We start from the raw sequence: 14,171 nt of genomic DNA on the forward strand, positions 1-14,171 counted from the left end.
AATATAATCCGATACACTTTAGATCCATATTAAAACAAAACTCTAGCAAATTTTAAATAACAATTATAATAGAAATTATAAAAATAAAGTAAATATAAATTTTGATAAAACTATAATAAAAATTTAGGAGGAAAATTACTTATATACCCTAAAACCAAGACTGGTATGTTACAAGACGTGGGTTGCGAACAGAGCAAGGGAGAGAGGGAGAGACTCGGGCTGTTGGGCTAGGCGTGGAGGAGAAAGGGGCTTCGACGGAGAACTAGTGACGGCGTCGAGGTGTGGGTGGTGGCGAACAGCACCCCTAGCTGCGGCGATATAGAGAAATCTGAGAGAGAGGTGAGGCCAAATTCGGGGGAGATCGGCGTCCGCTGGAGGGGAGGAGAAGGAGGTGGCCAAGGAAGTGGGGTCGTTGGTGACGGGCTGTGCGCAGCGAAGGCTTGAGGGAGAGGAGAGATTGGGGAGAGAGAGGGGGGAGACAGCTGGAGGGAAAGGAATTAGGGGAGTATCGGGGAAGGGTGGGAAAAATAAGGCGCAAGGGGGAAATATTGAAACCAAACTATTTGCGGTGCTTTTATGTCGCCTCAAATAATCATTAATTGGATGCAAATAAGTTGACAGGTCTTTTGCGGTGACAATATGGCTTTTTACCACCAAAGTTTTCGCCGCAAAAAGTATATATTGTGGCGATTTTCTTGTTCAACGGAAAGAAAATGCTACTACAGTAAAAATATTTTTGTGCAACGACAAAAATCACCGCAAAAAGTGAACAATGATATTACATTGGAGATATATTGAATAAATTAATGGCATTTAGCTAAACACCACCACTAATTAAAATAGCGGCATTACTACAAATGCCGTTGCTAATACGTTGTCAGTGCATTATATAAATTGGCAACATTTATTTAAATGCCACCAATAATATGTTGCGACAAATTGAATACATTTATGGCATTTATCTAAACACCACCACTAATTAAAATAGCAGTGTTACCATAAACGATGATGTTATTACATAGACGGCGCAACATATAAATTGGTGGCAGTTATTTAAATGCCACTAATAGTACGTTGGCGACACAATGAATAAATTAATGGCATTTATCTAAACACTGCCACGAGTACGTTGCCACCGCATTGCATAAATTAATGGCGTAATGTAAATGCCGCCATTAGTTCGTTTCCTGCACATTTTTTAAATTAATGACATTAATATAAACGCTGCTAAGAATACGTTGCAAGTGCATTGCATTAATTAACAGCGTTTAGAACGCACCAATAATATGATATAACACAATAAAAAAACATAATATATAAATTAATAATAAATATTATATATAATGGGTCATTATTCATATAATAAAAAAAATTACAAATCAAATCACATGAAAGTTCTTCATGGATAATTCTCTATGTTAAAGGAATAATAGATGAAGTGGCAAATGTCCTTGGGAATGAAGCGGATATATATATATATATATATATATATATTTATATATATGTTAAAGGTTTTAAAGAGTAATATACGTTGAAGGAAATGAAGAGTAATATTTGTTAAAAGGAAATGAAGCGGATATTTTGCTGCAAAAAGAAAACAAGAAATCAATACAACGTGCACATTGCTTAAAACACCAGATTCACTAATGTTCTTGCAGATGTGTTGTACAAAAATACAGGACTAGGATCTACTTTTAACTTCTGTACGTTAAAGATATTTTCATGTAACACTTACAATTACTATCATTCTCTCTCAGATCCAATCATTCATTCTTGGTTGCCTTTTGGCTTCTTTCAAGCTAGAAAATAAATCGGATAAAAGAAGCAAAAATTAGGTTATTAATAATAAATTGGAATTTAGGCATACATGTTGATAAATTCTGAGAATCAGTAATATGCTAGATGGCAAGCATGGAATAGATCCAAACTAATACTACAAATTGTTTATTTTCAGTCTAGATGGGAATAGAAAACATAAGCCCTCACCCTCCATTTCTTTCTAATACATAAATTACCTATTTACTTCGAACTTGTTAACATAAACATAAAAAACAAATACAAACAATAAAGAATTTAGAAATCGCAACATAGGACCAACCATTTAATTTACCTGTTCAATGTTTTTCTGACCCTAGTGAATGCATTAAGAAAACATTCGATTTGTCCCCCCGCTTATTAGCATATTCTATGGCTATTCTCTCCCTTTCAGCCCTTGAGATGTAGGAGGTTCTGACCCACCATGCAGTCCCCTAGAAAGTTCAACAAACAAGCATGAACATGAAGAAGCAAAGCTTGATGAAGAGCATGGACAGATGAAAAATGAGAGAGGAGTTACGTCTTTGTAACAATTTCTGCAAAGTCCATGAAAGCAGAACCAAACAGGGGCTGTTCGACGAACTCTCCATGAGAGCAGCTACGAAGCAGCAGCAAGGTGGCGTGGAGGCGGCAATGTACTGTGGAAGGGAGAAATATTGTGATGAGAAAGAGAGAGAGAGAGAATGGAGAGAAAAAGCATGATGTGAGGGAGTTTACACATAAAACGACGTGGGAGTTACGTACGGTGGTGCTGAACATCAACTAGACGGTGGAGGCTTGCTTTCCGGCATCTTCTGTTGATGTTTGCAGTGGCGTCATGGCCCAACTGCAGCAAGACATGGCCCTTGATCTGTTTGGAGAACAATGCTCTGTTCTTCTTACTTAAAATAGAGGCTGCAAATTCTGTACTTATATGCAGGTGGTTGTTGGTTCGTGGCGTTTCACATGTGGCTTCCGATGTAGCTTTCCAAGTGTAGAGGGTGGTGGCATTGGTTGGAGGGACTTCCATTGTGCATGAAAGGAATCGGCTGCATTGGGTGGTGGTCATACTCAGTTGTGATCTGTCATGGCTCTTCTCGTGATGCAGCGGCATGGAGCATCGGAGATGAGATAAGATGAGATGAGATGAAATTAAAGTTAAAAAGTTGAATAAAATATTATTAGAGTATATTTTTTAATATTATTTTTATTTTGAGATTTGAAAAAGTTGAATTGTTTATTTTATTTTGTATTGAAAGTTGGGAAAGTTGTAATGATTAGATGAGATGTTTTCCCAAAACAAACGAGCCCTTAAGTTTTCATTAGTTTCTGTATGCTATAGTTTTAGGGAAATTATATATGTGCAGTGGCGAAACCTCTCTGTAATTGAAATGTTAATATAATATTTTTTATATTATATATAATTATATTATATATATAATAATATTTTATTATATATATTATATAAAAGATAATGTTATTATAATTTTATGTTAATATATAAAATAAAATCATTATAATCTTAAACATGAATATTTATTTCATCATATGCTTTAAATATAATATATATATATATTAATAACATTTTATCACTTAATAAGTTCTCAATATATTCCTTTTGATAAATTATATTAGTAAATTAGTAATACTAATATACATTAGTATGTAATGTATATTAATTATAATTTATACTTTATGGTCTTATACTAATGCTCTAATACTATTAGTAATATACTTTAAGTCTATATATAAATTATTATATAAATCACTATAGTATTAGTATAATACTAATATCACTTATGATACTATTAACCATAGTGATATAGTAATACTAAACTATTAATGATATAAACATATTATCAACACCGTACTTTATTGCCAATCAAAGATCACTATGGTGCCAGAAGTGCAATTTTATTTATTTGAAATAGTTAGAATTTTTAGAATGTGATATGATCTGCACCATTAGACTTAGATGAATATTTAGGATTTTATGGCATAATAAACTCATTATCAATTTTCAGACGAAACTCTTGTTTGAAAATGTGTTTTGCTTATTTTGAGACCCTTCGGAGTTGATTTTTGATAAAAGAATTGCACAGTTAGGCTAGTGTGTATATGTAGAATTGAAAAGTGTATAGTTTATTTTCACTTTTCTCGGAGTGAATAGTAATCTCAATAGTAGCACCAAGTGTAGTGTTTACAAAATCATAGTGTGGAATGTCCAAATTAAGATAAAAAAATTTTATTTGGACACATTGCAAGATCTTAACCATACTTGGTGAATAGTATTGGACATTTGGCACCAAGAGGAACCACGAGATGGATTGTGAAGGAAATCAAGGTGTGACATCATGCCACTTAAGCAAAACCTTATTTCATCCAACCATCTAATTTGTGCTAAACCAAATAGGGTTTAACCCTAGTGAAACCCTAAATACTTAGAATCCAATTGAAACTCCAAAAGCTTGGTTGAAACAGAAATCCTAAACAGTTTCCCTAAACCTTAAAGTTGGCCTCCAAACCCTATTTGATCCAATTTCTAGCATTGTTTTTAATTGCTTGATTTAATTAAATCACTTCCACATGCTATTAATTCCTTAAATTCATGTTATGACATCACTATCCAGCCCTTTAAACCTTGGAAATTTGATTGGGTCAAGAAAAAATAGATTTGAGCTTCATAGCATCTCAAACCCTAACCAAACCCTATTTGAACCCCAAATGAAGCCCACTTATTTAAGGCCCATGAATTTTGACTACCTTGGCAAAGCTTCTTGATGAAGTTTTCACCCACCCATGGCAGACCATTCACTGCTCCTAACAACCCCAAAGTCGTGCATGATGTGAAGGCCAAAGGCCACCTCACCACCACTCTTCTCTTGGAAGTTTCATTGGCTAAAAACCACTCACTATTTGCACATTTTTGTGACCTAATCACCATCCATCAAGGTTTCACTCAAGCCCATACTTCCCATTTCAGAAGTGTATTAGGCGTGCAAGTCATCCCTTCACTTACTTCATCCCTTTTCATTTCTGTTCTTGGAGAGAAAACTTTTAGAATCTCTCTCGGGCAGTTTTCTGAGCCTTTTTTCGTGCCATTTTTTAAACCCTTGTAAGTATTTTCTCACAATTCTTCCTTCATGAAAGTTGTTCGTATATTAGTATAGTTTTCGTGGATGCCTTGTTTGTCTGATTCCATTCTTATTTGATTGGTCAAAAGTTATTTTAACCATGAAGAGGTCAATTTGGGTGATAAACTTGATAATGTGTTATATTTTGGAGTTTTTGACCAAGCTAATGGACAAATCTTAGTCTGAAATTTTTATGGAGTGTTGTCAACATGTTTATATGAATTTGTTTTGGAGATTAGTTACATAATTAAAGATTTTGATGAAATATTTGCTTAGATCTAAAAGGTTAGAAACTGGAAGAGGAAAAACAGTTTCTATTTTAAAAAAGTTTGGATCTGTTGTGGTCTATTCTTACTCCATTGGCTTTATTATTTTTGTTTGATGATTATAAGACTTTTATATACATGTTAGGATGCCTGTTTGAAGAATTTAGGTGTTTATTTGTGAAGATATGATTTTTATGCAAGAGAATACTCAGTTAGGTCAAAAGTTTGATGTTTTTGGCTAGATCCATGTCTTGGTTTCTTTTTAACCATGTGATTTTAAGTTTAATGCTTGTATCTACTTTAGGACATATTTTTAATCCATATGATGTTTTTGGTTTGAAGATTTCATCAGGGTATGTATCGGATCAAGTGTTTGATCAAAGCAAAATTGAGAAAAAATTTTGTTTTGACTAAGTGTTGGAGCCGAGTACTTCAAGTAAGATTCTGTATTTTTTTCTAATTTTTATATGTTGATTCAAAGCATGTTAGTCCTTAGGAATGTGTTATGAGAATGTTAGAAGAAGTTTTTGAATTTTTAGAAATTCTTGGAGATGTTTGGAAAAAGGTCAAAATAAGGGTTTGTATTTTAGTTAAAAAGTTTGGATCTTTTTACTAAAAAGTTTTGTGATTTTGTGAAGTGGATTTTTGCTGGTTGTGTTAAGCATACTTCTAAGTATAGGATGTGATGATCTATGTTGCAATATTTTGGTTTATGTATGAGCGTTGAAGTTGGATAAAATTGCAACAAAAATCAAAGAAAAATGGCATTTGGAAGTTTCGGCCTTATGATGTTTTTCATAGTTATGTTTGGTTTTAATTTTTTTCAAGTTGATATTTGAGTTTAGGAAAAAATTTAAATGAGAAATGTAAATTTTGGTGGTTTTTGGGATTAGGATGTAAAATCCTTAAGTTAAGGGTAATATGATGTTTTTTAACATGAAGAAAGTAAAATGGTAATTTTATTCTAGTTAGCTTTTTTCATATTTCAAAGTTATTAGTGATAAAGTTTTCTAATATTTAGAACTCTTCATACAGTTTCTCATGTTTTTCCTTGTAAAACACGATGATCACTTGATATGAACCCGCATTGGTTCCCATAATTACTGTAAGTTAGCTTCTAACTTACTGTTAGATTATCGTGTATGTATGTTGGTAAGGAAACTACTATTTATATACTTATGTTATCCTATATACCATGCTACATCATGTATGTCTATTATGCATGTTATATTCTGTCACGACATATGTATTTGTCACATAATATATTCTGTCACGTAATGTTTATCTATTATACAATATACTTGTCACGTAAGGTAATCTGTTATACATTATGCCATGTCACATAATGTTATCTATTACACGATATGTTATGTCATGTAATGTTATCTGTTACACGTTATGCCATGTCATAAAATGTTTGTCCGTTATATATTAAGTCATGTCACGAAATGTGTCTATACATGTGCCTTGTCATCAGATGTTTGTTTGTTACATGTTATGCTATGTCATAAAATGTTTGTCTGTTACATGTTATGTCATGTCACAAAATGTTTGTCTGTTTCATGTTATACAATATCATTCATCTCACGTACATGTCACATACATCAGGTCATATGTCATTTCACTTCATGTCACATCATGTCTCGAGTACAAAGTGTTTCAAAAACAATATTTTCATCTCAATCAAATCAATTTCAAGTTTTAATTTCATGCATTATTAATTCACGTTCAATTCGAATTCTTATTATCGGTTAATTTATACTATGGTCAAGGAATATATGATTTGTTTGGTATTGTGGTCAAGGCATTTGCGTTGCCTAGTACTACAGTGAAGGAATATAATCTGCCACAAGTACAAAAAGGATAATTCATGGTGAAGGTGTAAGAGCTACCTGAGTATTCTCATTTTCTTAATCAGAATGCATAATGTCAGTTACACGAGCTAGCATTTCCAGTTTAGTCTAGTCCACATTTAGTTTAGTTCAGTTCATGTTTAGTCTTAGTTTAGTTCACATTTAATTCAAATTCAATTCATGTTTAGTTTCCCGTCGAACTTTATGTCATGTTTAGTTCACGTTAGTTTAGTTATTCTCATGTCAACTCAAATGTCAGTACACGTCTTGTTAAAACGTTAAGTCATGTCAAGCTTTTTTATGATCATGTATGCATTCATGCTTTTATTGATATGCATGTATCTTTAACCTGTATGTTAAGTTATCTGTTAACTTATTAAGATTTGTAATCAAATCTCACTTAATAGTCTTTATTACCATTTCCCCCCAAAATGATAGACAATGTGTCAGGATCTGGAGAATCCACGCATGAGAGATTGGACGAGGTCAAATTAAATGTGGAGCAGATATATAGATGATGGAGCCTAACCCCCATTTTATGGACGTCAGTTTGGATATCATAGTTGAGTTACGTGAACATCTCAACGAATTAGTACAATAATTTTTATTTCCAAACTATAATTATGGAGCGTTATATCCAATACTCTATATGTTATAAACTTGTTGGATAAGAACTGTAACTTTTTGGATACTAGCTATCACATGAATTTTATAAAGCATGTTTATTTTTAAGATATATTATTTCTGGTACTTAGTATTGTTGAAAGAAAAAAATTATCCGTTGCGAATATTGCATATTATTTAATACATATTAGATGCATTGCATCCTTAATTATCATTAACGAGAACATGTAACCTTATGTTGCATGTCCCGACACTTCAAATTCCATCAAATTCCAAGCCGAATTTGGAGGCATCACATGGTATGCGCTGAATGGGATTTGTAAACGAAGATATATAGTAAAAACATTTATTATATTCATACAGGGGCCAATTTAACTTATTGTCCCCTAGCTAGTTCATTCTTACAACTGCCGTGGAGCCTTAGAGCTTGCTACAGCTAGAATTACAGATGAATGCATTTGCATGGATCCTGATATAGCCACGGTACAAGTTAGACAGCAAACAGCATAACCTATATACAGCTCATAATCCAACAACACAAGACACTGAGACAGAGTACCGTTATTTCTCGTATTTCCATCCCACCCTTACTTTTAACATGCTTCCTCGTGTACATAATTTCAGAGGCGAGTGACAAAATGACCAATAAAAATCCTCCTCCATGAAATTCCGTCAAGGCTGATTCACCATCACAACCGCCCAGCCAGCAGAGGCAAAGCAGATATATCTGTATCCGGGTGGCATAATTTGCCCAGACTACGAGGTTCACCGGCGCTGATGGCACATCAGGCAGATGGAGGTTGACTTGACATTTGAAAATGTGCAATGTTCACAGGACCAACGGCCTGCATCATCGATATTTCTATTGGAACTACTTGATCTTGATGTAGTACCCTTGCCCCTCCCACCTCTCCCCTTACTGCTCCCACCTCCCAAGCTCTTTGAGCTTGTTGTCATGCTGCAGGCACCATGGGAGTCCACATCCGACAGACCATTTTCCAGAGCTCTAACTAAATTCTCAAAGTAGTTCCGAGTCACACTGTTTCAATAGAAATTATAAGACAATCAGTAACATGAAGAGCTACATTCAAGTAAGACTTAGACTTCGTTTGGATCATAAACTCATCTCAACTCATCATTACAACTTTTTCAAATTCCAATACAAAATATAATAAAAATTCAACTTTTTCAAATCTCAAAATAATAATAATATTAAAAAATAATATTCTAACAATATTTTGAAGTGGTTTGGATTTAAAGATGAGTTGAGATGGTTTGTGAATAGTAGAATGAAAGTTGAATTATTTATTATATTTTGTGTGTAAATTTAGAAAAGTTGTTTTGAAATTTGAAAAAGTTGAATTGTTTATTATATTTTGTGTGGGAATTTGAGAAAGTTGTAATGATGAGATGAGATGAGTTGGGTTGCGAATACAAACGAGGCCATCATCTCAACTCAACTTAGTTTAATATCCAAACACAGCCTTAGGCAAAGTAGAAAGGATGGTTGAGAAAAGAAAATCAGCCTCCGACAAATTAACAGCTTCTGAATTCTAATGCGCCAAGTGTCTCACTATTCATGGAATGCTGTGATGGGCTTTTGACTGACAATTTAGAGTGAAAGATGAGTTCAGAAACCAGACCTGACAAAAGAACAGTGTTGTGGCTTTTTACTACCTAGGCTAGGTGGCATTTCCAAAGCTAAATTGCCATTTTCGACTCTTTGAGTGATAAAATTTCCAGAACTTATCTAACACCAGTTACACCACTAATACCTTCACCCTACTCAGCATCTTAGCTTAAAACTTTACAATACCATCAAGTTTTACACAATCCGAATTAAGTTAATTCTTAGCCGAGGCATAGTATCCAGACAAAACCTCTAGTAAAATTTTCTGTAGAAAGTCACCTGGTCAGTCCAGCAAGTTTTGTGCGGAACTCATTGAAATCCTTTAATGGACCCTCAGCATTGAGGTAAACTTGTAGCTCCTTCTCTGCACATTGATGAAGTCGCTCCAACCCAGACTCAGCTTCACCTGCATGACAAACAGATTTTAAACAGGACGGGGCAGGCAGAGGTAAAGTCTGCTTCAAGCTGGAGGAAGTGACGTACCTTGCAAGTACTCAAAGAACTGCCTCTTAGCATGTTCATGCTCAGGTAAATAATAGCCGTAGGCATACGTCCATTTCAGAACTCGCCTACATTCAACTATCTGCATACACAGCATATTTGATGATGAAGAGTCCACCTTCTGTCATACAATGCAGAATTTATGATATACCTGTAGCCAGGCCTCCGTTATGAACTTCAGCTGTGACACAGGTTGGCACTGTATGTCGCTCAGCTTTTCAAGCTACAATATTACAAGGACATCAACATTCCTCAAAACTCAAAAACAGAAACAATGAATACAGGAAAAATGCTGCAACCCCCCAACACTATCCAATATCCATAGGTTGCTAAAATTAAAGATTAACAGTCTCAGGCAACGACACTTTCGTGCAAAATTAAATAACATCTGAACAGAAACTAAAGAAAAACAAAGCAAAAGATCACATTCACAGCCATGCAGATACCTGACTTGGGTATTGACATCATACACAAACCAGAACTAATCAGGAAAATATCAAATGGAGGAGTATTTCAAGAATTGATTTTAATAGAAAAAAACATTCAAGAAGGTTTGAATAGGGTTGGAGAATAACTTGACCTCAGTTGTGATTATATCTTAAAAGAAAGACAAGACTTCTAAAACATATATATACAGTTTATCAGTTGAACTGACTATTCATCTTGTATGTTTTTAATCATAATATTCATACGATGATTAGTTATTGACTTCTCATAAAAAAAACGATTAGTTATCGACCAATGAAACTGTCACCTCCTCAGATATACATGCAGATTTTCTTTTTGAGGAAGGCTTCACATTATGTGGAAAGTGATGCTGTCATAAACCCACCTATTTTAACTGACATCAAAATAAATCAACGTTACCAGCTCACTGGCCAACAAACTGATGGTAATCATTTTCGCTTACATGCACAGCTTGCATCTGCTGCAGGTCTGCTAGTGCTTTTTGCCTAGACTGCAAACAGAAAAAATAGAAGTGAATTACTACATGATTTGTTTTTCAATGGTGAATACAAACTCTATACCAGTATGTTTCAAGTTCTCATATTAGTTACAACCAATGATGCTAATGCAGCTTTGGAAATATATTGCCATAATATATATATATATATATATATATACATACACACGCGTGCGCGCACACATATAAAGATGTGTTGATTAGGTAATGTCGAATACATGGAGATTGGTATTCATTGTGTACCGGTCTCAAGATCTTGGGGCAATGGGACTTTGATTAATCAGTGTCCAGATTTTCATCTTTTCCCTAGGCGTATATTTGAATATTTAAAGCAACTACTTAGACGTGAGAAAATAAAATCATATCAAGAATAAACCAAAAGGATCTAGCAAGATTTTGATTAAAAACAAAAATAATTTTTGTCATAAATGAGAGTGTGTGGCAACATTGTCTAATAAGAATAGAGACCAATTAAACCAAATATATGCCCACAAAAATAATTTTTCAATGATACACAAGAATACACTAGTTGACAGAATATACCATGTTCCCAGCCCCAAATGATTTTTACAGAGTACATCGAGGTTAGTACAGGGCAACTCAACTCCGTTTCCTATATGCCTTATGAAGGCAATAACTTTTATAGATCAGGGTTAGCACAGGGCAACTCAACTTGGCCACAATGCATCAGTTACTATGATCCATCTATGTCATTCCACTCAATCCAAACAATAGTAAAATTAGGATTAGATCCTTCATATTGAAAAATGATAATACATTAAAAATAGCACTTCCCAAATAGACTTTCTACCAATGAGATGAAGGCAATGATGATAAACTTGCAGCACTTCTTTCTCACAAATGGAGAGGGAGAAACAATGCAAATCAGGCAAATGTCACGACCTACACATGATGTTTCGTAATTTCTGGCTTCAATCCATATTAGAAACTGACATTTGTTTTTGACAAGTCAATTTAGAAACCAAGTATTGCAAGCATATGGATACCAATTGTCTCAATATTGCTTCAATTTGACATATTAGCACATACCGATTGGTTGGTTGCCCATCTTTCATAATAATGAGTATACCTCTCTAGGGAGTTCTTGGCCATCTCCCTTCGCTTTTCAGCTTCATCATACTGCAGGAAACAGTATAGATAAAATTCATCAAGCATTCACTAAATGTGCTCTTTGGTAGTAATGCCACGACATTTTATAAATACCAATAGGAAAAAAGCAAAAGTAAATATATAAAAATAAAAATAAAAGGACAATATAAGTATACCACTCCTTCTTGCTTTGCTGTTTCATAGCGATTACATGCATAAAAACCACCAGTCCTCTCACCATGGTCTGACCACGCACCAAGGCAAAGCCTGAAAGAATAAATAATAAAATAAATGTAGAAAAAGAAGGGACACAAATTTCATGCAAGGCATATTATGACAGAGAGAACATATGCATAAAAAAGAACATAAGGCTTTCTAGTGCCACAAGATGCTGAAAATAAAACACTTCCATTAATATTTAATATCAAGTGGATAATATCCCCGGAAAAAATAAAAAAGCAATCAAGTCCGCACTTTGGGTTATAGTGATTCTGGAAAGATACATACAGAATCAAGACAAGAAAACGATACAAAGTTTGAGACCTTACCAACAAAACTCAAATTTACAAGGTGGCGTGCATGTGATATGCATACAGCCTTGGTTTTTCTCAATTGGCCGCTTGCATTTTGGACAAGGCTTGGAATTCGCCAATATCCTGAAATTCATCAAAGTCATAACTTATCACGCCTGGAAAAAGTATAATCAATACTGATAACCAAAAAAAAAAAAAAAAATTGAGTAAAAATTTGTGCAACATAACATGATCCAAATACACCAAGTTGTAGGATTTTCTCTAAAAAAAAAGATGAATTATGAAAAAGCAACAAAAGGAAACATTAAATAATCTTATCATTAACAATCAAATGATGGTAATGCACTCATTTATTTATAAGAAATCATCAATATTTCTAGATTCTAATTTTATGTGCTTATTTTAACCTCCTATGTAAGTTACTCCCGTAAGTGCACCATTCAACTCATCATGCTGAGAAAACGTTTTGGGGATGCTACCTAAGTTCACATGGAGAGCATCTAAAAAAAAGAAGGAAAGTCCTGAAGGCTAGAAATAGAACAAGAATGAACGGTCATCTAAAGATGAAAGGAAAAAAGGAAAAACTATGAGAATTTCCACCGTCCTCTCACAGTCCTCAAAACCCCGATCATTTATTTCCCTCCAATGTATCACATCGAATAGAATGGAATCATTCTCCATAATGTTTCACTATGAAGATTACTAGCCTGGCCTTTCAAACATGCCAAGAAATCCACCACTTGACAAGGCATAATCCAATTTAGCCCAACATGTCTCAAATTCCAATCATTCCTTTCCCTCCAAATGATTGGAATCTTTGGAGGGAAATAATGGAACCTTTTTCCATCATGTTTCAATATGAAGATTACCTGTCTAGCCTTTCCAATATGTAGGGCTGAGCAAAAAATCCGACAATCCGACTCTGAATCCAACTCCGCTCCGGGTCCGCTCCGACTCCGACTTGGAGTCGGAGTCGGAGTCGGAGTCATTGAAGAACCAACTCCAACTCCGCTCCGATCCACCTCCGACACTCCGCCTCCGCCTCCGCCTCCGACTTGGCTCTCTGACTCCGCCTCCGATTTTATACATATTTTATAAAAAATATGTTTTTCTATATATTAATCATTTAAATTTTATACAACTATATCTTATATAGTTAGTTAAACTCAATAATACACTAGTTAAATAATAAATTTATACTATAATATATAGACTAAATTGACTAATAAACAATAATAGTTTAGTATATGACTATATGTAAATATCATACTATTACAAATTTACAATATTACTACCATGTTACATGTAAGTTGTAATACTAAATTACTAATGTATAAATATAATAACATATAATACTAATGTATATATATGTTGGAAAATAGATAATTGATTCCCTCAATCTTTGGTATATTAGGAAACCTATATATTTGTATCTTTGACTTTCCTAGGATTAGGGGATAACCATTAAGGAATCCCACTGATATAGAAATCTGTTTTAGGAAGGAAAGTTTCCTATTTTATTTCCTTGTAATTAGCTCTGTAAATCAGCCATGTAATGGTGCATATAGTCCGTGTAAAGGCTCCAATTGAATAATACAATTGATTCATTTTTTCCCACATGGTATCAGAGCTTTAGGCTCTTTTCTGGGATTCTTGGCCTTCATTGCCGTGAATCAATGTCTGAAATCAAAGTATCCAATACTATGGCACAATCTGAGGACACCATTTCACATCAGTCATCCGGTGACCTGCAAAACATTCA

At 34.2% G+C, this 14,171-nt stretch overlaps 1 protein-coding gene across 1 annotated transcript in view; it reads right to left on the minus strand.

Moving 5' to 3' along the window:
* Positions 1–8,003: 8,003 nt before the first annotated feature.
* LOC108982156 (probable E3 ubiquitin-protein ligase ARI8) overlaps positions 8,004–14,171 on the minus strand; it is a 38,378-nt gene continuing 32,210 nt past the window's right edge. Inside the window, exons 8-15 of the mRNA XM_035695500.1 lie at positions 12,425–12,532; positions 12,053–12,143; positions 11,817–11,906; positions 10,713–10,760; positions 9,954–10,025; positions 9,785–9,884; positions 9,581–9,707; positions 8,004–8,710 (exon numbers count right to left, since the gene is read on the minus strand). Of these exons, the coding sequence (XP_035551393.1) occupies positions 8,437–8,710; positions 9,581–9,707; positions 9,785–9,884; positions 9,954–10,025; positions 10,713–10,760; positions 11,817–11,906; positions 12,053–12,143; positions 12,425–12,532 (910 nt within the window). The 3' untranslated portion in view covers positions 8,004–8,436. The remainder of the gene's footprint in view (positions 8,711–9,580; positions 9,708–9,784; positions 9,885–9,953; positions 10,026–10,712; positions 10,761–11,816; positions 11,907–12,052; positions 12,144–12,424; positions 12,533–14,171) is intronic.

The sequence above is a fragment of the Juglans regia genome, chromosome 11, assembly GCF_001411555.2.
Source record: "Juglans regia cultivar Chandler chromosome 11, Walnut 2.0, whole genome shotgun sequence".
NCBI lineage: Eukaryota > Viridiplantae > Streptophyta > Magnoliopsida > Fagales > Juglandaceae > Juglans > Juglans regia.